The sequence below is a fragment of the Nuphar pumila genome, chromosome 2, assembly GCF_984573655.1.
Source record: "Nuphar pumila chromosome 2, dmNupPumi1.hap1.1, whole genome shotgun sequence".
Taxonomy (NCBI): Eukaryota; Viridiplantae; Streptophyta; class Magnoliopsida; order Nymphaeales; family Nymphaeaceae; genus Nuphar; species Nuphar pumila.
In genome coordinates, this window is record NC_143250.1 from 61,806,354 (window position 1) to 61,830,534 (window position 24,181).

General features: G+C 36.1%; 1 protein-coding gene across 2 annotated transcripts in view; it reads left to right on the top strand.

The window, feature by feature from the left end:
- Positions 1 to 820: 820 nt before the first annotated feature.
- Positions 821 to 24,181, top strand: part of LOC149845549 (DNA mismatch repair protein MSH1, mitochondrial-like) — a 43,276-nt gene continuing 19,915 nt past the window's right edge. For both annotated transcript variants that reach the window (XM_089995820.1, XM_089995821.1), the window contains exons 1-6: positions 821 to 1,009; positions 1,224 to 1,359; positions 1,549 to 1,646; positions 9,479 to 9,554; positions 10,613 to 10,732; positions 11,228 to 11,275. In XM_089995820.1, coding sequence (XP_089851946.1) covers positions 897 to 1,009; positions 1,224 to 1,359; positions 1,549 to 1,646; positions 9,479 to 9,554; positions 10,613 to 10,732; positions 11,228 to 11,275 — 591 coding nt within the window. In that variant the 5' untranslated portion in view covers positions 821 to 896. The remainder of the gene's footprint in view (positions 1,010 to 1,223; positions 1,360 to 1,548; positions 1,647 to 9,478; positions 9,555 to 10,612; positions 10,733 to 11,227; positions 11,276 to 24,181) is intronic.

Sequence of the window (24,181 nt, forward strand, 5' to 3'; positions counted from 1 at the left end):
ACCTAACAAGGGACGGCCCATTAAGTGGCCAAGCACTGCATATGAATATGAAGTGGATTGCCATCATTGTCTTTTTGTATATTTTCCACTATTACTCCATGAAAAATCATTCCATCACAATGATGAGAACATTATTTTCGTATGTCTCGTTTCTCACATGCAAGCAAACGTGAGAAAATGCTGCTATGAGATTCAAAAGCACACTACGTTCAGTTTGATGGGCCACGTGAGTTGGGAGCATGAACCATAATCACAAGACGCACTTGTGAGTACGATTCCCATGTAAATGAGAAAATGACTCTCAGCGATCATTTTACTCCTAGAAAACCCTGTGGCTAGATAGAGTCCTTGGCGACAGGATTGGGAGAGGCCCAAGGCTTTTGTGACCTTCCTTTAGATAAAGCTAGAAAACAGTTTCTGAAGGACGTCCACTTCTTGCCAACGGGGGCTCAGCTTGTTTGGTAAAAGCTGTTAGTGCGCTTCACCCTGTGTCGGGACGTTGCAAGTTCAAATCCCAATGGATGTGTATATCTCGTGGGGGTCTGAGCTTGCCTATAAAAAAAAATGACGTCCACTTTCTTTTTCAGGAAAGTCTTTTTTTTTTTTTCATGTTAAATCCTTCGAGAAGAAGTCGACGCAATTCGTCCAGCGATAATAATAAACGTTAATATCGCGTTATCTTTGCGCATGCGTAGCTGGACGTGTACCTGCCAACACCTAGGCTCAGACTGAGTCTGTTCCGTTCCGTTCCGTTCCAGACAACATCGTCCGAAATATAACTGCACCCGGCCACACAAAATCCCGCCTCTTTTACCCTATTCAACGGACCCTTTCCCTCCATTCTTCTACTTCCCTGCAACGCCCCAAGCCCTCTTCCTCCCTCGCGCACAGCCAGCATGCAATGGATAGCCTTGTCCAAGCCCGCCCTTCTCTCTCTGCCTCGTCTCAGATCGTTCCCTCTCCTATTCTTCCTCTCACGGCACCGCTTTCATCTCCCTCCCTCCCCTCGGTGCGCATTGCTCTCCTTCCTTCCTCTCGCTTCTCCTTCTTTTTTGCTTTATTGGACGGTCACGGGAACCATAAACTGATGTTTTTTTTTGTTTTTTTTGCGGAAAACCTTTTCCCTTTGTTTCGCATTCGCTGCTTAGAAAACCCTAACCCGTCTGCCGATTCACGTCTTTTTTTTTTTGTTTTTTCGTGTTACTTGGCCGCTCGCGGTGCAGGCGGCGCCTGCGCGTTGCGGATTCGATCGGGACTCATAAAATCGCCAGGGAATCCCACAAGGCGACGAAGAGAAGCAAGGATCCAGGACCGCGTCTGCGTGGAGAGGACCACGCACACTTAATCTGGTGGCAAGAAGTGCGACGGATTCATCTCTTCTTCTTCTTTTTTTTTGATTAATTGTATTTGGATTTAAGGTCGTTTGTGTATTTGCGTTTTGTTTCTGGGGTCAGAGCTTTAATTTTCTGTGTTTTGACCGTTGGCCGCGGCCTTCCAATCCAAACACGTTTATTGTTATCGACTGTTTTTTTTTTTTTGGTTTAACAGAGGATGGAGAAGTGCAAGAAACCTTCTTCTTGCCAATTGATCAAAAGGCTAACGTATTCCAATTTGCTTGGGTTGGATAGTACTCTCAAGAATGGGAGGTCAGATGTCTAGACCATCCATTTATTTGTGCCAAATGCATGATTAGCTTATTTAAGCTCCATCTCTATTATTGCTGTTGTCGTTGTTATTTACAATTATTTTTCTTGGTTTCCGACTTTCAGTGTGTGTGTGTGCGTGTGAGAGAGAGATGTAACATCGTACACCCTTGTCATCGAACTGACGAGTGTATGGTTGTGATTATACAACTTCATACAAGTGACCTTACAGGTGTAATCTACATGGTATGTTTAGTAGAAATAGGCTTTTGGATCATCTAATTGTGATATGTGATCAGGTTTTTATTGTAATGAAATGGTGGTCTTCAACAAATGCACAAATAACTCACAAACAAGTGTCTATTGGAGACACTACAAGCATGACCCTTGAAAGGGTATAAAAGAAAGAACACTTGAAAAATAAACAATACTTTATTCATGAACAAAATGCTTAAGAAGCATGAATGGTTTATATTGAAGGGGTTCACCCCTATATATACAAAAAAGTGGAAGAGAGAGGAGAGCTCATTTTGAGCTCTCCAAAAGAGACGTTGGATTCCGACGTCTCTTAATATAGCTGTTGGACTACAGTCCAACAACATTTATTATTATAGCTGTTAGACTATAGTCTAACAACATTTATTATAGCTGTTGGACTACAGTCCAACAGCTATTTGCACAGTCAAGTTCCAACAGGAACTTGACTAGATCAAATATCTAGTTTCTATTGAACTAGATGCTAAAAAGAAAATAAAGCAAAATAGAAAAAGAAAATAATAAAAGAAAATATAATAATATTAAATAATATATATATATATATATATTACAGTTTACATTTTAACACTCCTCCTCAAACTTACGGTACAATGAGCGAAAGTTTGTCTAAGAGGAAGTGAAATCTGGGAGCAGCGAGAGGCTTGGTGAAAAAGTCTGCTAATTGATATTCTGATGTAACATATGGCAGATCAATGGTTCCATGTAAGTATTCCTCTCTGACATAGTGACAGTCCATCTCAATCTGTTTAGTACGCTCATGGAATGTCCGGTTGCTTGCAATGTAGATCGCACTTTTGTTGTCACAACACATCTTTGAAGCTTGTGTTGCTTTATCTCCCATATCCGCTCGCAATTGTCTCAGCCAAACAACCTCCATAGTGGTGGTTGCCATAGCTCTGTATTCAGCTTTGGTGGAGGAAAGAGAGACTTTCTGCTACTTCTTGCACCTCCACGAAATTAAGGTTTCACCTAGGAACACACAAAAACCAGTAGTTGAGTGTCTATTATTGGGATCACCTCCCCAGTCAGCATCAGTATATGCAATTAAATTTAATGAAGATGAAGCAGACAAGAAGAGTCCTCGTGAAAGAGAGGATTTTAAGTATCTAATAATACGCAAAATCGCTCCCATGTGCACGGAGGTGGGAGCATGCTGAAACTGACTGACTGTATGAACCGCATGAGTTATATCTGGCCTAGTAATGGAAAGATAAGAAAGAGCTCCAACAAGCTGTCTATAAGGAGTAGGATCATCAAGAAGTTATTCATCATCAATTTTCATTTTAACATTGACAACTTCTGGAGTGTCTACTTTCTTATCATCTGTAATTCCAGACCTGGAAACGATATCAAGAGCAAATTTAGATTGAGATATCAAATACCCCCGAGGGGAATAAGCAACTTCAATGCCTAAAAAATATCTTAATAAACCTAAGTCAGTCATTTCAAAGTGAGTTTTAAGAAGAGATTTGATATTTGCAACTCCCTGGTTGTCGCCTCCGGTGATGATCATATCGTCCACATAGAGAAGAAGAATAATGATGCCTGCATCAGATTTCTTAACAAACAAAGCAATGTCAGTTAAACAGGGTTGAAAACCAATATCAAGCATAACATGACTAAATCGGTCATACCAGGCTTTTGGAGCCTGTTTAAGACCATAAAGAGCTTTTTCTAGACGAAGAGCTTTACCCTTAGGGATACTAATACCAGGTGGGGCTTCCATGTATACTTCTTCAACGAGATTCCCATTCAGGAAAACATTTTTGACATCTAATTGAAAGATAGGCCATGTTCTAATGGAGGCCAAGGCTATTAAAGTTCTAATAGTGGTCATACGGGCCACAGGAGCAAATGTTTCTTCATAATCGATGCCATACTCTTGGGCATATCCTTTTGCTACTAAACGGCCTTATATCTTTCCGGGGTCCCATCACTTTTGGTTTTGACTTTGTATACCCACCTACAACCTATAAGTTTCTTACCCGGAGGAATATCTTGTATCGTCCAAGTATTGGCCTTTTCTAGTGCATCCAATTCTATTTTCATGGCTTCTATCCATTCTATATGATTTTTTGCTTGAGATTAGGATGATGGTTCAACATATGATTGTATTAATGTAATTGCGGCCCTATACGTGGGTGAAAAAGATTCATAAGACACAATTTTTTCTGGAGGTTTAGAGATTCTAGATGTTCTTCTAGGTGAGACTTCAGAGTATTTTTGTAATGCACATGGAAGATTTTGCTCTCTACGTCTTAATATTGTAGACTAACATCCCTATGGATTTGCTCTTCATTATCATCATTTTCAACAACAATAGGACTTCGATCATTGTCAAGGTCACATCCAACATCACATTCATTGGATTTTGAAGTTGGATCAATTAAAAACGAGTATTCAGTGACATCCTTCGATTTTTCAAATTCAAAGAAGCTTTCTTTTTCCAAAAAAGATACATTTCTTGACACATATAATTTGTCATTTTCAAAATCGAAACACCTGTAGCCTTTTTGATTATCAGCATATCCTAAAAAGGCACATGGGATTGCACGAGGAGAGAGTTTGTCATTTCTGTTGGTGAAAACAAAACATTTGCATCCAAAGACTCTTAATCTAGAATAATCTGGAGTTAAATTAACAAGCTTTTCTATTGGAGTTGTATTCTTTAATGAGGAAGATGGCATCCTATTAATGAGGTAGGTGGCAGTTAGGACCGCTTCAGCCCAAAAACTTTTTGGAACTTGATTTGCAATTAGCAATGTCCTAGTAGTTTCCATAATGTGTCGATGTTTGCGTTCGGCTAGGCCATTCTGTTGTGGAGTGTGTGGACATGATCTTTGATGTGTAATACCATGTAAATTGAGATAGTCTTTGAATTCATTGGACATAAATTCTCCCCCTGAATCAGTGCGAAAAACAGAAATATTATTTTGAAACTTATTTTTAACCATTTTTTGAAATATTTGGAAGGTAGCAAAGACATCAGATTTATGTTTAAGAAAACAAATCCAAGTATGTCTAGAAAAATCATCAACAAAAATGACATAATATGTATAACCACCTTTGGAAATAACTGGTGCGGGGCCCCAAACATCCGAATGTATTAACTCAAGTGGTCGTGAGGAAACAAAAGTTCTACAAAGAAATGGTAACCTTTTCATTTTGTCAAGAATGCAGTCTTTACAAGAAAAATTTTAAGAATTACAAAATTTTTCCAAACTTGGAAAATATTGAATTCTAGACATATGAGGATGGCCAAGCCTTTTGTGCCATAAATCCAATTCTAATTTCTGAATATTATAACAAAATGCATTCTTGGGTAATTCCAAAAAGTCCATGTAATAAAGTCCTCCTTCTCTATGGCCTTCCCCAATCAGCTTCCCTGACTGGCGATCCTGTACCCAACAACCATGAGAAGAGAATGAGATATTACATCCATAATCAGATATTTGCGAGACAGATAAGAGATTCAAATTAAATTTAGGGATATATCTAACTTCTGGGATAAAAAATCTTTTGGATTTTTGAAGGTTTTCAAAACATCCTATTCCTTTTACTTCAAGAGATGTGCCATCGGCTGTAAAAACCTTTGACACACTTGAGTTATTTTTAAGACATTCAGATAGACTATTAACATTTGGGGTCATATGAAAAGAAGCACCAGAATCTAAAAGCCAAGGAAAGTTACCTGGATGGGAGAAAGATGCAACTGCCGCTCCAGTTGAGGCTTCGGTTGAGGAGGATACCCCTTTGAGAATAGGTTGAAGGATTTCCATCAGTTGAGCCATAGACACAGGTGCATCTTGATCTTTTGACTCAGATTCAACAGATGCAACTCTTTTTTCTTCTCTTCTTTTTAACTTTGGACATTGAGGCCTATAGTGCCCCGGTTCATGACAATGATGACAAATAACTTTTCTTTTATCAAAGTCGCCGTTTTACCTTCCAAAATGAGGCGGCTTGTAAGTACGAGTATGATTCCCCGGTCTAGATACAGCTAAAATGGAGTCATCATAAACTTTTGGAGTACTTTTTCTAAGTCTATTTTCCTCCATAGTGAGCTCTTCTATAGTATCAACAATAAAAGAAATTTTTCCACGATGTAAAATGGCCGATTTGGTGGATTCAAACTCCGGCCTTAGACCATTCACAAATTGATAGAAATGTTCCATATCAAGTTGCTTTTGGCGAAGCTCGATGTCTTCGGCACAATGCCATTTGGGCTCAAGAAGAGCCAACTCTTCCCAAAGTTCGGACAACTCATTATAATATTCTCGAATAGTTTTATCTTTTTGAGTCATTGTCCGAACTTTATCTTGTAAATTGCATACATGTGCAATATCTTTAAGGGAATACATGTTTTTGAGGTATTCCCAAGCCTTATCAGCATGCTCAAACTTAGCTAGACTAGAGCATTTTTTAATGTCTATGCTATTGATGAGCCATGACATAATTTTTGCATGCCCTATCCTCCACTCTTTTCATTTCTTTTATAAGTGGCTAACGCCTTACTCTTCTCTTCTTCCGTTAGAGGAACCTCTTTATCACCCTCTTTCTTGGTAAGAGATAGTTTAGGTTCCAAATCAGAACCATCCACTATACCCCATAAACCTTTTCCCCAAATGTGGTGCTTCATAATCGAAGCCCACATTACATAATTAGTATCATTTAGCTTCATAGGAATGATGGTGATCTTATCATTGTCATCCATCTTTTACAAGGGTAAGAGAGGAATAAATAGGAGGAGAGAGAGAGAGAAAAATAAAAAGAAAAGAAAAAGAGTAGACAAGGGAATAAGAGAGGATACAAAACCAAAATTTTTTGTAGCACAAGTTCGCCTTTCTTCAAACAAATCTTCTTGAGCCAAGAACAAGGTGATGAAACACCTTTTGTAAATGTGGCACGTAAATCGAGGTGGAAACACGTCAAGATCTAAGGATTTCGTAGCTTTGATACCATGTAATGAAATGGTGGTCTTCAACAAATGCACAAATAACTCACAAACAAGTGTCTATTGGAGACACTACAAGCATGACCCTTGAAAGGGTATAAAAGGAAGAACACTTGAAAAATAAATAATACTTTATTCATGAACAAAATGCTTAAGAAGCATGAATGGTTTACATTGAAGGGGTTCACCCCTATATATACAAAAAAGTGGAAGAGAGAGGAGAGCTCATTTTGAGCTCTCCAAAAGAGACGTTGGATTCCAACGTCTCTTAATATAGCTGTTGGACTACAGTCCAACAACATTTATTATTATAGCTGTTGGACTATAGTCCAACAACATTTATTATTATAGCTGTTGGACTATAGTCCAACAACATTTATTATAGCTGTTGGACTACAGTCCAACAGCTATTTGCACAGTCAAGTTCCAACAGGAACTTGACTAGATCAAATATCTAGTTTCTATTGAACTAGATGCTAAAAAGAAAATAAAGAAAAATAGAAAAAGAAAATATAATAATATTAAATAATATATATATATATATTACAGTTTACATTTTAACATTTATAAGGCTTAAAAAATCGAATGCTCAGAGTTTTCATAATTTGAAAGATTCATAAAATCATATTTTTTCACCGAGAATTATGATGCAACACTCAATTCCTAGAAAATGCAACACCCCGATCACATATGTACGGTCAGATGTGACAAACATGGCTTGAAATACTGAAAATCAACACTGTCACCATATGAACGTTAGGTGGAACCAACCTATATATATGTATGTATGTATGCTAGCTTTAGAATATGAGAACTGAGTGCAAAACCAATAATTTCATGGGTTTTTATTTATTTTTCTTAAATCTGATTGTACACATGTGTTCTGTATGGTTGGTTTTATAAGGATCGGCTCTTGGTTCATTTTATTATGATACATAACCCGATGTTTTAAGGCTTGAAAATTGTTGTTTCAAATTTTTCATGCATTTAAAAATCATATTATTCCATCGAAAAAGCATGGTCCAATAGTCGATTTCTAGCAAATGGATTGTGCCGAACACATCTGTAAGGTCGGATTTGCAAAAAAGAGAAAAAGAAAAAAACTGTCAAAAATTTCCTAGTTCATACTCCAGTTCTCATATTCTAATGTGTGTGTGTGTGTGTAATGCTTGGGAATTGCAGTTATTCATGTTCATATCAAGTGAGTGGCTGTGAGGGTAATGTGTTGGACAAAATGGACTTGACAGTTTTCCAATTGTGTCAGTTTTTTTTCATGCTTTATTGTTTTTATTTTACGTGGGGATTCTTTGTCTTATCTCTCTCTGTTTGCACACAAAAAAGTGAAAATGTTGTAGAAATATCATAAATGCCATAAATAGTTATTCTTACATATAAGTAGGGATGCCCAGATGATTGGTTGCATGTTGATTGTAGAACATGATGCACAAAAAGAAATTAAAAAAAGTAGTAGCCAAGATGCCAGCTCGAACGCTTGCAATGTGCTCTTATCATTTTTTTTAAAAAGATGACATCTGCAATTCAATAATGATTTTCATTTTAATCATTCTATTATGCATGGGATGCAATACGTTCTTCACATTTTTGCACTTGGCCTACCAATGGATTTTCTACTAACAAAACAGTATATAAATGATCATGCCGTTCAACTTATACATCCATTTTTCAGTGCTAGGACTGACTTATTTACATGGTGCCATTCTCTTTAGATCAGACATATTGCACCTTTGTATACAATTGAAAGACGGAAAACTTTAATATACCACGTGCGTGGAAAGTTGTAACAAGTACTAATACCATTGTATTGCACCCAAAAGATAAGGACCTTATAAAAAGATGACTTCCATGAAATGCGGTTGACTTGGTGGTCTTGGCTGGAATGATTGAACTAAACCAAGCTATTATTATGAACGACTATGAGCAATTGATGTTCACTCCAGGACATGGAGGACACATGTATCATGTATGCATGTATATGCATATGCCTATTGCATCCATATTCAAGCACGCATTAGTATACGTACATATAATGCACATATGTAGGCATGCACTTGCGCATGCATGTATTATGAAATTACTTTCATGTGAATCTTATCTTGGAAGTAGACATTTAAGGGTTTTGTTCAAGAAGAAAGAAAAGATGATTGGCAGGTCTCCGTGTAAGTTCCAAACAAGTCAGTATAAGGAGGAAACGACTTGAAGTTTAATAAGAACTGAAACACAAATTTTCCATATAATCATTTTGAAATATTTCTAGCTTATGTCTGTATGCGTGCTATTGAAAGTTCCAGTTAGAACACAACCTATTTACTTGTTTTATTGATGAGGTTGGTTATTATTTCTATTTGTCCTTTGACATTTTATATCTTCTTTAAATGTGTTGGTCAACACTTTTAGTTTCGTATTATGCATCATGAACAAGGCTATGCTTAAGTGGGACACTTTGCAGTTAGGACTAAAGTTTTCTTGAGATTTTCTTGTGGATACTAATACAGAAGCTTGACGATTTTTAAAATTTCTAGTCCTTCAAGTTGTTTTTATCTTGATTGAGTGTATTAACTAGTGTGTTTACTTGCATGTTGCCCAGCTTGAAAGAGGGAACACTTAACTGGGAGCTATTGCAGTTCAAATCAAAGTTTCCACGGGAAGTTTTACTCTGCAGGGTAGGCAACAGAATTTACCTTTAGTTACTTTTGAATGTTAAAACTAGAGTTACCGGAGGCTTCTTATACATGTGGGAAACACACGTCCTCGAAACTCGCTTTGGAAGCACGATACTCATCACTTCCGAAACTTGATGAGAATCTAGATTCTCCTTAGTTTCTCATTTCGTTTTCAAATTGATTCCTGGCTTCCGCTTCCTAGTTTGACAACCTTGGTGAAAACACCTGATTCAGGTGGAGATTAACAACATGGATACTTTTGATTTCACTGAGACTTTCACTTTCTTGAAGATATATCATATGTCAAGATGTCAACAAACTGATTGTTGTAGCTCCACTGAAAAGCTATCAGATCTTATTTGTAACAAATGGTATGTACATAAACCAGTGAAATAAGAAGCATCCAAACAAGCCAAAGTAGCATGGGCGTGTTTGAATCCCACCACAGGTGTATCCCGTGCGTAAGCCAGAGTAGCTGGCTTTGTGGTGGCGAGCAGGGGATCTCAAGGTTTTACACTGCCAGGTGTAGCGATTGTAGTTCGAGAGGGCATTCCAGCACAGCAGGTCTCCTGACCCAGTGTCGGATTCCCTGTGTTATCAATGAAAAAAGAACACAAAATCCATCAGTTTGCTCACACAGTTCCTCCCCAACAAAAAATTAATACTGTTCTGTTTGACTGATATTCAACTTGAGAAGATACTCTGTTGAGCAATGGGTGCCTGAATCTGGTCTTACAGAAGCATAGAACAAGGTGCTGGGAATGAAGCCATGTTAGCGGTCACTATTGAACCCACACAAACAGTAGGCTACTCCACTATTGCAATGAACAACAATGAAGGAAACATGAGAGTGGACTAAAGGACGATGGTTACTGATAGGTTTAGCTTTGTTACACGTTGTCGATAAAAAGTATATCCCTTATCTGTCAGACTGCCGCTATTGACTGGCATTGCTAATTATTTTTGAAACTGTAGTTGTAACTTTTTTACTCCAGATGTCCATCTGTTTCGGAAACCTTGTCACGGTAATGAACATGTTTATCATCTTGTCCTTTCAGGTTGGAGATTTTTATGAAGCTGTAGGCTTTGATGCGTGTATGCTTGTGGAACATGCTGGATTGAACCCTTTTGGGGGCTTACGATCGGATAGTGTCCCAAGAGCTGGCTGCCCTGTCGTGGTATTGTGTTGATCCTTTTTCTGGTACTATTGAGGGTTCACCAGAACAGGATGTGCAGCCTGTTTTAGGTTGCGTCCTGTTAAAGTGAGATGGAGTGGGTGGACCTGATTTGATGAAAGGTATCACAGGTTTGAAACCACTCCGTATTACTTGGAAGAACTTGAATGGTGGGAAGAGGTATGGTAGCCCTACTGCATGGGGTTTGGTAACCCAAGATTCTCACAACCAGGAATCCATTGGACTGGGCAGGTTCTCTGCTATCCTAAAAAGCCAAGGGTTGCAGTTTTTGGATGAGGCTTTGAAGGACCAAAGTCTGGTTGAGTGCAGCCTGCTTGTTTACCTGCTCATACATCACATAGTCTGCAGACTAGTTTTTAAAACTAGATTTTGTTATACTAGTATTTTCTATATTTATTCCTTTGTTTACTTCAGTTTTTAGTTATTTTGTTGCATGCTGTTCCTTGGGTTCTGAAAAATGCTTTCTTTTGTCTGCAGAATTTACGGCAGACTTTGGATGATCTTACTCGCAGTGGGTTTTCTGTTGTGAGTAACACCTCATGGTTGCATGCCTAAGATTTATATTATCCTTATAGTAGGCTTGAGAATATCAATAGTATGTATGCTGAGTTTTGCTTTCTTGGAACTATTGTCTTTTCTTTTAGTGCTGCTCAAAGTCCTAGCATTGCTGAATGAATGCTTTTTCAATATTTGAAAATGCTGGTTATTCTTGAAAAGTTATACATTCTGTGCAATACGAACAGGAACTGACCGTACATTGACACATATGAATTTGGATCAGTTATTGTTTGCTTCGTGGTCCATGATTTTTTTTCTTTGTTTTTTTCCAAAGAAACTTGTGGATAAAATTATATCCAACCTCTAACTGTGGCTTGGGGCTAGTTTTTTTTTCCAAAGAAACTAGTTCAAACCACTTGCTGATGCTACTTCCTTTTCTGGAAACATATGTGTTAGTCAAACGCGAACATACTTCTCTGTAATATTTTTGACTTCTTGGATTTATTGTGATGGACTGGCGGATGTTGATATTTTGGAGGCCATTGAATTCGTGTCTTGCACACAAGAGAAAAAAAGTAGAAGGAAAAACGAAAGAGAGGAGAATAGGGAACTTCTTACCTGCTGGGACGTCCCTTGTATTTATATTAGAAACATAATGCTAATTACAAACATACCCTTAATGAATAAAATACAAGACTGGACCAAAATACCCTTAAGTTACAAACATATATGCATATATATACGTTCCAACATGCCCCCTCAAACTGTACATGGATCTTCAACAATCATGGACAGTTTGGACTTTACGAACCAATGTCTCATGATAGGTAAAGGCTTAGTGAACAAATCTTCAACTTGATCTTCTCCATGGATAAAAATTGGTTGTAGTTCTCGATTTTCAACGTTTTCTCGCACAAAATGCTGATCTATCTCAATGTGTTTCATATTACTATGTTGTACGAGATTAGTAACAATGGATACCGTACTACGATTGTCACAAAATAGAAGTGATTGAGATACTTTCTGATGAAGAGCCATTAATAAATGTCTCATCCAGAGAACCTCTGCTGTAACAGATGCCATTGCTCTGTACTATGCCTTTGTACTGGATCTCGCTACAGTCTTTTGCTTTCGACTTGACCATGATACTAAATGTGGACCCAGGAAAACAACATAGCCTGTTACTGATCTCCTGGTTGATATATCACTTGCCCAATCTGCGTCTGAATATGCAAGAATCACCAATTCCATGTTCACAGATTTACCTGGGTCATGTTTCTTATACACACGACCATTTGGTACCTTTAATATATCTAAGCACTCTTTTGGGTGCCTCCATGTGACTAACTTTAGGAGCATGCATATATTGAGAAACCTAATTCACAGCAAAGACCAAACCTGGTATAGTGAATGCAAGATACTCTAAAGCTCCAAGTAGACTTCTATTTCGACAATAACTCGTCCCCATCGACATCTTGAGATAGCTTTACATTGATTGCTGCAGGTGTGTGAACTGGTTTCCAATCAATCATGCCAAAATGAATAAGCAAGTCAAAAACATACTTACGCTGTGTGAGGACAAAATGATCAGGCCGTTGGTCAACCTCGACACCGAGAAAATACCTTAGAGTACCCAAATCTTTCATGAAGAACTTTTGCGTTCCCATAAATGGCTTCTTTAATCAAAGAACCATGCTTTAGACATCTGATTCTGGATACCCTAATGGATGCTCCATATATACTTCCTTGAGAAATGTATTCTTTACATCCATCTGGCTAAGACTCCATCCATATGCTGCTGCCAATGATAACACAACGCCTATAATATCCATTCTAACAACATGACTAAAAGTTTCATCAAAATCCATTCCATGCTCTTGAGTATAGCCTTTTGCCACCAACCTAACTTTATATCTTTCGATGCTCCCATCTGCTTTGTATTTAATTTTGTATACCCATCGACACCCCACAACATTTTTATCCTTCCGTCTTGGGACAACTTCCCAAGTATCACATTCATGTAGTGCAAAGATTTCTGCATTCATGGCTTCAACCCATTTAATGTCTGTACTAGCTTCACTATAGAATTTGGGTTCTTGATTAACATCCATGGAAAAGGCAAAAATTTGAAAATCAACTGAAAAAGTCTCATTACTCATATTTGAATTGGATGTCGAATTTTGGTCGATCTTCTAGCTTCACCTGAATGGATTGTTTTGGTGACTCCTTCAGCCACATCATTTTTTGACTGCACAGTTGAGATAGGTTGCTGATTATTTTTCTGATATGTTGGCTGCACCTCTGGCTGCCTGCGCCTATGATAAATCTGATCATAGTACTGGAAACTTAAAGATTTTGCTGGAATCTCCATCTGTCCTTCACTGTTCACGGCATCTTCATTAGAAGTGTTCCGGATAACTGCTTGCTCTTCATTTACGTGATGAGTTTTTTCATTAATAACATGCTGGTCATGTTCTGTACTCGGTCAGAAAGAAGAGAAGAAGAGAAGAAGAGAAGAAGAGAGGGCAACAATTTTATCAATTATATGATCATGACCATTAAACTCTTATTCATGAAAGGTGACATGCCTAGATATCATCAATTTTCTTGTAGTCAAGTTGTAACAACGATACCCTTTGTATTCATTGTCATAGCCCACAAATTTGTAAATATGTGCCTTTGGAAAGAATTTGTTACGTAGAGAACTATCAATATGAACAAAACACCTACTACCAAAGGTCATTAAAATGGAATAAGCTGGCTCTCCATAAAGCATAAAATATGGTGTGTTTCCTCCAAGAGAAGTAAGAGACATACAATTTGGTAAAAATACGATCGTGTGATATGCTTTTGTCCATAGATCCAATCTAATCTTGGACTCCGTAATCAGAGCGAGAGTTGATTCTCATATATGCCTGTCCTTTCTCTCTACAACACCATTTTGTTGAGAGGTTATTGGGCTCCATTCTCACCTAGGTAATTAGAGAATGTCACAAAGACATACTCACCACTACCATCACTACGAAAATGAAGAATTTTGCGAGAAAATTGTTTTTCGACAAAAAACTTTGATTTTTTGGAAAGTAGACAACACCTGGTCTTAGATTTTAGGAAATATATTCAGGTGTATCTCGTGAAATCATCAACAAAAATAACATAATACCTTAACTTAGAAAATGATAATATCGGGGATGGCCCCCACACATCAGAATGAATCAATTCCAAAGAAAAATGAAGCTCTTTTATTAGAATTTCTAAAAAGGAGTTCATGACTCTTACAGACTCGACAATAAGAACAAGACATAAACATAACTGGGGCCTTATCATTTATGGTAATAAGACCTTTATTATATAGAATTTTAAGGAGCTTTGAATTGCAATGACCAAGACACTTGTGCCATAGTTGGGCACCTTTATTAACACCAACGACTTTAGAAACAAGAACTTGAGCACGATTGACAAGAGCTTCATCTACGACATATAATCCTTCGCAACACTTTCCCTTAACGAGGCTCCGCTTCATGTGAATATCTTTCACAGAAACAGATGAAGAAAAGAAGGAAACTTGAAAATTAGTTTGATCAGCGAGTTGAGAAACTGAAATAAGATTACACTTAATGTTAAGAACAAAAAAGGTGTTAGGAAGAGAAATAAAACCACTAGATGTAGGAATGATGACAATGCCTACGTGAGTATTGGAGTGGGTTTTCCCATCTCCTATGACTATCCTACTATTATCGTGATAAGGAATAAGGTTTCTGAGGTTACTTGAATTGCCCGTGACATGATGTGCAACACTAGAATCAATAAACCATGTATTGTTGGTGGGAGGAGATTGATGAGGCTGAGGAGGAGCAGGCGCCTGTTAAATCATATGTATAAGACTATAATACCCGATAGGGGTATTATAGTCTTTTCACATTGTTTATTAAACAATGTTTTTTCTTTTCTTATTTTCTTTTTCCTTTTTTATTTCTTTTATTTTTTGTTTTTGGATTCACGCCATAAGGGGCCCCCACCATAGAGTCATTGGGGCCCCCAACGACTCTTTGGGAGCCCCCCTCTTGGCTTTTTTTTCAGCCCTCTCTCTTTGTATAAATAGGGGTGAGACCCCTTGTATTCCTTAAGCATTTTTATGCTCTCTCTTTCAATAAAAGAGTTCTTTTATTTTAGTTCTACTTTTTATAAAGCTTGTGTTTGTGTTGTCCCATAGTGGACTTGTGTATTGCTCACTTTTGATATTTCTCCGTTGTTGGTGATTGTGAATGCATTTTTGCATACTTCATTACATGGTATCAGAGCCACTCGACTCTTGTAAGGTGAAGTTGTAACTCTCTCTCTTCTTCATTCTCATACTACCTTGTTGGTAGCAATGGAGGCCAAGATCGACCTATCATTCAAGCTAAATGGCAAAAATTACATGATGTGGACATCCGCAATGGAGAATGACCTCAAAGGAAAAAAACATTGGGGTTATGTAGTGGGGTCCATTTCGGAACCTCAACTTGAGCTCACCAAGATTAAAAGAGGTCAAGAAAAAGCTCTTGAGGGAGATGCTTGCCTCAAAGCTATTGAAGATCATCAAAGAAAAGTAGAAGATTGGGAGAGCAACCATGCAAAAATCCTAGCATGGTTTATGAACAATGTAGAACTCAAGGTATGTGCAAATATTGCCAAATTTCGCTGAGCCAATGAGGCTTGGCTTTTTATGAAGGGTATGTTTACCCAAAAAGATCTTGCAAGAGGCCATTTCTTGCAAAAAAAGGTTAGAACTACTAAGCAAGGTGAAATGAACATACTGTAGTGCTCTAAACCCTTTGTGGGATGAGTTGGCTCTTTTAGAGCCAAAATGCGTATCTATGGAGGATGCTGAACTAAGACAAAAACAAATGGAACAAGATCAATTGTTTCAATTTTTGTTCGGTGTACGTCCCGAATTTGAGCAAGTTAGGTCTTCACTCCTCCATAGATCTATTTTTCCTCCTATAGAAGATGCCATAGCCGAAATTACTCAAGAAGAAACTAAGCTTGGCATGAGTAAAAACATTGATGAAGTTCTTGCGTATCCAAACCCGACAACAATGTCAAAACATACAAACCACCTCATTTTGGAAAGCAAGACAACTATGGTGGAGGAAGAAAAATGATTGGATGCCATCATTGCCATGAGTCGGGTCACATTAAACCCGTTTGCCCGAAACTAAATGGGACATTCAAGCCTAAGGTGACTTCTCTTGAAGAATCCACTACCAAAGAAGATGAAGGCAAGAGCGGAAACCTCAAGGAAACGCTTGGTCAAATTTCTATGGCTCTTCAACAAATTCTCAAAGCTACTTCCTCCACATCGGGTGTGGCTATTGCATCTACTTCACCTCCCAGTACGTACTGTTGGATCTTAGACTCTGGAGCCTCATTTCATATATGCACCAATTCAAGAGGCTCATGTGTTTCTATGACCGATGAAACCTTTTTAAAAATCACAAGTATTAGAACTCTTGATTCTAAAAATTCTCAAAATCTTTTTGTTCCAAAGGATAGAGTTGCTCCAAAATTAAATCTAAATCTTTTTTTAGTTTCCCAAATTGCCCACCATGGATGTGAGATATCTTTCTCATCTAATGGATGCTATGTGCAGGATCTCCAGTCCGAGAAGCGGATTGGGCAAGGTCATAAGAAATGCGACCTCTACTATCTGGATCATGTAAACCTTCCTATAAATTCTTTTTGTACTTATGTCCAAGATAAAAAGATTGAAACTTGGCATAAAAGACTTGAACATCCAAGTATTTCGAAAATGTATATTTTTCCATTTAGAAACAAATTTTGTAAGGAAAAAGACATCTATTGCAAAGATTGCATTTTTGGGAAAATGAAATCTATTCCATTTCCAACTAGAACTTTCCTCTCTTCAAGACCTTTTGAATTGATGCACTCGAATGTATGGGGTCCATCTCCGGTTATGTCTAAAGGTGGTTACTCTTATTATGTCACTTTCATCGATGACTTCACTACATATGTTTGGATTTATTTTCTTAGTTATAAATCAGAAGTGTTTTCCTTCTTTAAAGAATTTCATATAAAAATACAAAATCAATTTCAAAGTAATATATCCATTCTCAGATTCAATTCTGGTGGAGAATGTTAAAATATGTGTATTATCGTCATTTGTAATCTCGTATATATTTATATTCATATATATATATATATATATATAGATACATATACATATATATATGTATATGTATATGTATATCTATATATATATATGAATATAAATATATATTCTTTATTCACCCAAAAGGGTATTTATGTAAATTCCTGTTTTGCGCATATTCTACTTTGGAATATTGCTTGTAATTTTCCATTTTTATTTTTTATTTTTCTTCTTTTTTCCCTTTTTAATTTTCGGCTTTTGTGCCACATAGGGAGGCTCCCCAAAGAGTCGTTGGGGAGCCTCCAACGGTCACATATGTGACCGTTGGGGGCTCCCAACGACTCTCTTGGGAGCCCCCTTTGTGGCTCCTTTTCTTGCTTATAAATAAGGGCTCTCTCCTTTGTATTTTCTCACTTCTTGAGGGAGCTTATGCTCCATTTGTAATGGGGTTTTTACCCCTTGTCCATTGTTTCTTCAATGATATGCAACTTATGACTTTATGCCATATTTTTTCCTTTTTATGGGTTTTATGGGTTAGCACATTATGTGCTTGTGTTGTTTCCCTTTAATGGGTATATTTGCACTTCACGTGCATATGTATGGGTTCATTATTGAACCCAATGTATTCCAACTCACTTTCTAACATGGTATCAGAGCAAGGTCACGATGGGGTTGTCCTTGGGTGCAACGGAAAGCGTGTCGCTCAAGAAATGGTGAAGTATTCATTGCTCTTCCTTTTTGTTTTGAAGTTATTCGGTATGTATCCCTTTTCTTAAAGTATTATGCATTTGAAAATATGTTTCTTGCATATAGTTTGTTCGTTTAATGGTTATGATAGTTGAATTATGTCTTTTCACATTTCGTATGCTCGTATATTTTAAAAATATCTCCCTCAAATTTGGTGAACTCGTTTGTTGTTCAAATATATAATTTGCGTCTATCTAACTACTCATCGCATATAATAGCAATTTATGGTTTTTAAAATTACCTTCAATTATGTGAGATTTATAATAATTCTTACATAAGTATCTCATGATTGACCTATAAGTTAATTTTTAAAATTATATATATGATTTCTTGCTAAAGTAATGATCTTTGCTTAAAATTTCTTAATTCTCATATGAACCCTAATTTGATTTGAGTTCCTCTTTTTGATTATGAATTTTAGTGCATTTTTTGAAAAATTTGATATAATCCTTATATGAAAATCTCTCACATCTAAAATCTTTGTTGAATCCTAAAGTAGTTCTTGTTAATGATAACTTATAAGAACTCCTAAAAGTTTTTCAATGTTTCTTTTTTGAAAAATTGTTTATGATAAACCATTAGGAAAGATTTTTTAAAAAAGGAATTTCTCACACTACATAGAGTGCATAGTTCATCTATTGCATCCTTTTGGTATAAATGATTTCATTTTTCATCTTTATAAACTTGTTGGTTTGTATTTTTCATAAGGTTTCGAAACCTCTTAATAATATCTTTTAAAAATGCCTACATTGGCCATAATATGGTTTTCTTTGTCCTCAATTGCAATTATTAAAGTTTGAGAATTTCAAGCATTGCTCTTTTTATAAAGTGCATACTTGCTCACTTTTGTGTATTTTTGTATTTTGTGCACATTTGTTTCTCAAATATTTGCGCTTGTATGCATTCCCTCTTTTTTTATGAAATACATGCCTTAGTGCATGTTTGTTTACACCTTGGTGTGTATTTGTTCAAGTATTGTATGAGTGCCTTCGTGCACATCTTTTATAAAGCCTTTTGTGCTTACATGTGTATTGTCTCTTCGTAGACATTTTTGCATTATGGAGCCTTTATGCACATTTCTTTTTGTGAAAAATATAATGAATTTAGATATTGAGTCCTTTTTAAATCATTGTAAGTGCTTTTAGCACTTTGTATGTTTCCGCATATCTCATCACAATCAAAGGATTTTTTAAAATTGTTGTATGGGACTTCATCCCTAAATCTATAAATTTTCAAGTGTTTTAAATATTCTTTCCTTGAGTATTGTGTTAAAGCCTTCTTTGTGAACCATTACGGTTCTTATGATTTCTTTGATTAAAAGCTTGATTGTCTTGATGAATTCTTTATGTTGTTGTGTTTATTGCTTAATAAGTTTTTGGTATAAATGACTTGTTTGAAGATTAAGCATAATTTGTGTTTATGCAAAATTGTTGTTATAAAGCACATTATTGATTATTGGACCTTTTTTAATCGGTCCTCTTTTCTTTGAAAAATGATTCCTAAAGTGTTTATTGCCTTTTTGTGGCATTTATATTTGTCCATCACATGTTATTTAATGCATCATTGTTTTGGCCTTATTATTGTTTTATTAGAGATGTTTGTTGAGGTGAGTTATGGGCACCTCGTGTTATATCATTTTAGATTGTCCAAATTGCCATATTATAGATGGTGGTTGAGGTGAGTTATGGGCACCTTGGGACTCTAGAATGATTTGGTATATGATCTCTAATTATGAGTGTGACACTCGTTGTTATGTCTTTTTAGATTGTCCACTTACCATATTATAGATGAGGGTTGAGGTGAGTTATGGGCACCTTGGGACTTTAGAATGATTTGGTATATGAGTGTGTCACTAGTTTGATGTTGGCCATTGATCTTATGGATGCTCTTATTTATATATAAATGTGATGGATATATGATGTTTGAAACCTTAAAATGTTTTAAGGTATATTGAAATCAAGGTTTTAGGGATTATTGCCCAACCTTCCATTGTTTATGAAAATTATGAGTGCATTTGCACATTTGTGATTTTGTGCCTTTTTGCACAAGTGTTTCATATGTTCTTGGTGTGCGTATGTTCACACATTTATTTTCAAGAATTTTACTTTATCGATTATAGTATCTTGTTGAAATATTTTTTTACATGCATGTTATTGTTATGAGAATTCATTTTAAAAGGAGTATTGTTTTATTCGAGGTTTATTTTCATTACAAGTTTATTGCCTCAAAAGTCTTTTCCTTTTATGCCCATTATCCAAGTGTCATCATATGTAGACAAGAATTTTATTACACCTTCGTGTGTTTTTAGCCCTTTGTTGGCTTTTGCTCTCTTGGTCTAGTAGCTGAACACATTTGACTTGAGTGTTTTTATATGTAGACAAGACATGTTGATTCACACTATGGTGTGTGATTTTTAGCCTATGTTGGCGTTTGTGTTCTTGTTGTAGTCGCTTAGATGTATGTCCATGGTTGACTTATTTCACTCATTTCAAGTGCCATCTTATGTAGACAAGATATGCATTGTGTTTTAGCCCATGGTTGGCTTATTACTCTTGTTCTAGTAGCTGAACATACTTGGTTTTAAGTGTATTTTTTACGTAGACAAGAGATACTTTTTAGTCCATGTTGGCATGTATTCTCTTGTTCTTTTCGTAGATGCACTTATTTCAAGTATTATTATATGTAGACAAGAGGTTCTTTTACACACCTTTGTGTGTGTCTTTGGCCTTTAATGGCTTTTATATTCTTGATCTAGTAGCTTATACACTTGATTTATGGGTCTTGGAGGACTAATGAGGTAGTTGTTTGTAATGGATGAACTATTGTTGAAATTTGCAAAATCTCATTCATGACTTGTGTTTTTCAAATGAATCATATTTTTGATATGCATATCAAGTTGATTTTTTAGCATTTAATCGATATATTAAGTGCTTATTGTTTTTGCCACCCTTATATGTAGAATGTGTTTTTTGTCAATTAAGTGTGACTTTCATAATCAATTTTAAAACCTTGTGAACTCTTGGGTTTATTTTGCCTAAAGTATGCTTGGAAACTTCGTTTCTCTTGTTTGGGACTTCATTACATGTTTGAAGCATGATCATTAATGAGTTCTTTGAGTATTAATTCATTTAATGATAAGTATATGCATATGCTCTTTATGGCCTTTTTTGGGCTCTCATTCAATAAAGCATAGGTATTTTATGCCTCTTCGTAGGCTTCTTGTGGTATCCCTTTGTGGATCATTTTGTTATTCCCCATTATGGGGTTATATTTGTTCAATGTTGGACCTTATGAATGCATTATGCATTCTTGCAATTTATTTTTGCATAATTTGCTTCTGCTCAGTTTGTTTTAACATGATGTATGATTTTGAAACTTTAAGTGTCATTTCTGCATAATTTCTAACATAGGTCATCCATAATTATGCTAGTTAGAAATGGTCCATTTGAGTAAAAGTGCAAAGATATGTTTTACTTGTTTCTTTGTTGATTCTCTACAGGATCGCTAAAGATGTGCAACATTAGATGCATCATGGATTCGATCGATGGGGAACTGGACTTGAAGACCTAGCTCAAACTGTCATGAAGATGGAGTTTTTTTTTTAAAGACTTTTGAAGAATTGGACTTCGTCTCAAGACTTCCCTTTGATTTTCCAAACTTTCGGGTTTTTTCCCCGCAAAGTTTGAGGGGGGATGTTAAAATATGTGTATTATCGTCATTTGTAATCTCGTATATATATATATATATATATATATATATATATATATATATATATATATGAATATAAATATATATTCTTTATTCACCCAAAAGGGTATTTATGTAAATTCCTGTTTTGCGCATATTCCACTTTGGAATATTGCTTGTAATTTTCCATTTTTATTTTTTATTTTTCTTCTTTTTTCCCTTTTTAATTTTCGGCTTTTGTGCCACATAGGGAGGCTCCCCAAAGAATCGTTGGGGAGCCTCCAACGGTCACATATGTGACCGTTGGGGGCTCCCAACGACTCTCTTGGGAGCCCCCTTTGTTGCTCCTTTTCTTGCTTATAAATAGGGGCTCTCCCCTTTGTATTTTCTCACTTCTTGAGGGAGCTTATGCTCTATTTGTAATGGGTTTTTTACCCCTTGTCCATTGTTTCTTCAATGATATGCAACTTATGACTTTATGTCATATTTTTCCCTTTTTATGGGTTTTATAGGTTAGCACATTATGTGCTTGTGTTGTTTCCCTTTAATGGGTATATTTGCACTTCAGGTGCATATGTATGGGTTCATTATTGAACCCAATGTATTCCAACTCACTTTCTAACAAAGAATACTTGTCTATTGAATTTCAAAATTATTTAAAGCAAAATAAAATGTCATCAAAAGTCGTGTCCTAGGACCCCACAACAAAATGGACTAGCAGAAAGAAAGCATGGGCATATTATCGAAACCGCTAGAACTTTACTTGTATCTAAAAATATTCCAAAAAAGCTTTTGGGCCGAAGCCGTCCTGACATCAACATATTTGATCAATAGAATGCCTTCTTCTAAACTAAAGAATGTATCTCCATATGAATTTTTTTTTAAATTTCCTCCTGACTTCAATCGTCTTTGCATCTTTGGTTGTAAATGCTTTGTTCTCTTGCATAAGAGAGACAAGTTATCTCCTAAAGCGATTGAATGTGTGTTTCTAGGTTATGGGGAAAACCAAAAAAGCTATAGATGTTTTGATTTTAAAAATAACAAACTATATGTTTCAAAAGATGTAACTTTTTTGGAAGATGAAAATGAATTTGAAAAATTAGATAACCAAAACGAAGTTGATTACATGTTTCTACATGACCTTATTGATGATGTGTGTAATGATTCCATGAATCATCTTGAGGATATAGAGGATACATGTGATGTATCCAATATTGATATATCACCATCTAATGATGATATAAACATTAATGTTTATACGAGAAGAGGTCAAGAAAGGCCTATTAGTGCCTTGGAGAAATTTTCTCATCTCACCGAATCTTCAGAAGAAAATCCTATTAGAAGTTCTTCTAGAGAATCAATCCCACCTAATAGGTTTGTGACATATGAGTATCTTACTCGTAGCTATCGAGTATGTTTGATAACACTACATTCATATTATGAACATGCTCATTATAATCAAGCCAAAACTATACCACATTGGGTTGAAGCCATGCAAATTGAGTTAGATGTCCTAAAAAAAGCCAAAACGTGGAAAATTGTAACCCTACCTCCTCATAAAAAGCCTATTGGATGTCGATGGGTTTTAAGGTTAAAACCAAAAGCGATGGATCCTTAGAAAGATATAAAGTCAGATTAGTGGCTAAAGGATATGCTCAAGAATATGAAATTGACTACGAGAAAACATTTGCTCCTATAGTCAGAATTACAAGTGTTAGAACCTTAATAGCTGTCGCATCAACCAATAAATGACCTATATATCAACTTGATGTGAGGAATACCTTTTTAAATGGAAATCTAATTGAAGAAGTCTATATGGATCCGCCTCCTGGAGTTAACATTAGACAAAGTCAAACTCTTAAACTTTTAAAAGCCTTATATGGTCTTAAGCAAGCCTCAAAGGCTTGGTATGATCGATTTAGTGATATCATGAACAAATTGGGTTTTCGTTCCTATTATACTTACAACTCTCTTTGTGAAAAATGTTGGTACGAATATTGTTATCATGTTGCTTTATGTTGGTGACATGATTTTCACAGGAAATGATCAACATAGTATTGTTAATGTTAAAAATATGCTAAAAGATAGTTTTGACATGTCTGATCTAGGTTTTCTTCGGTATTTTCTTGGCATTGAGGTTGCATATTCTTTTCGAGGATATATATTGTCACAAATGAAACTTGCTGCAGATATATGTGCTAAGTCTGGTATTTCAGATGATAAAAATGTGGAGTCTCCAGAAGTAATCAATGCAAAATTAAGGTTGGAGGATGTGGTTCTTCTAGAAGATCCCACACCGTACAAACAACTCATTGGATCTCTCACATATCTTACTATCATCAAAC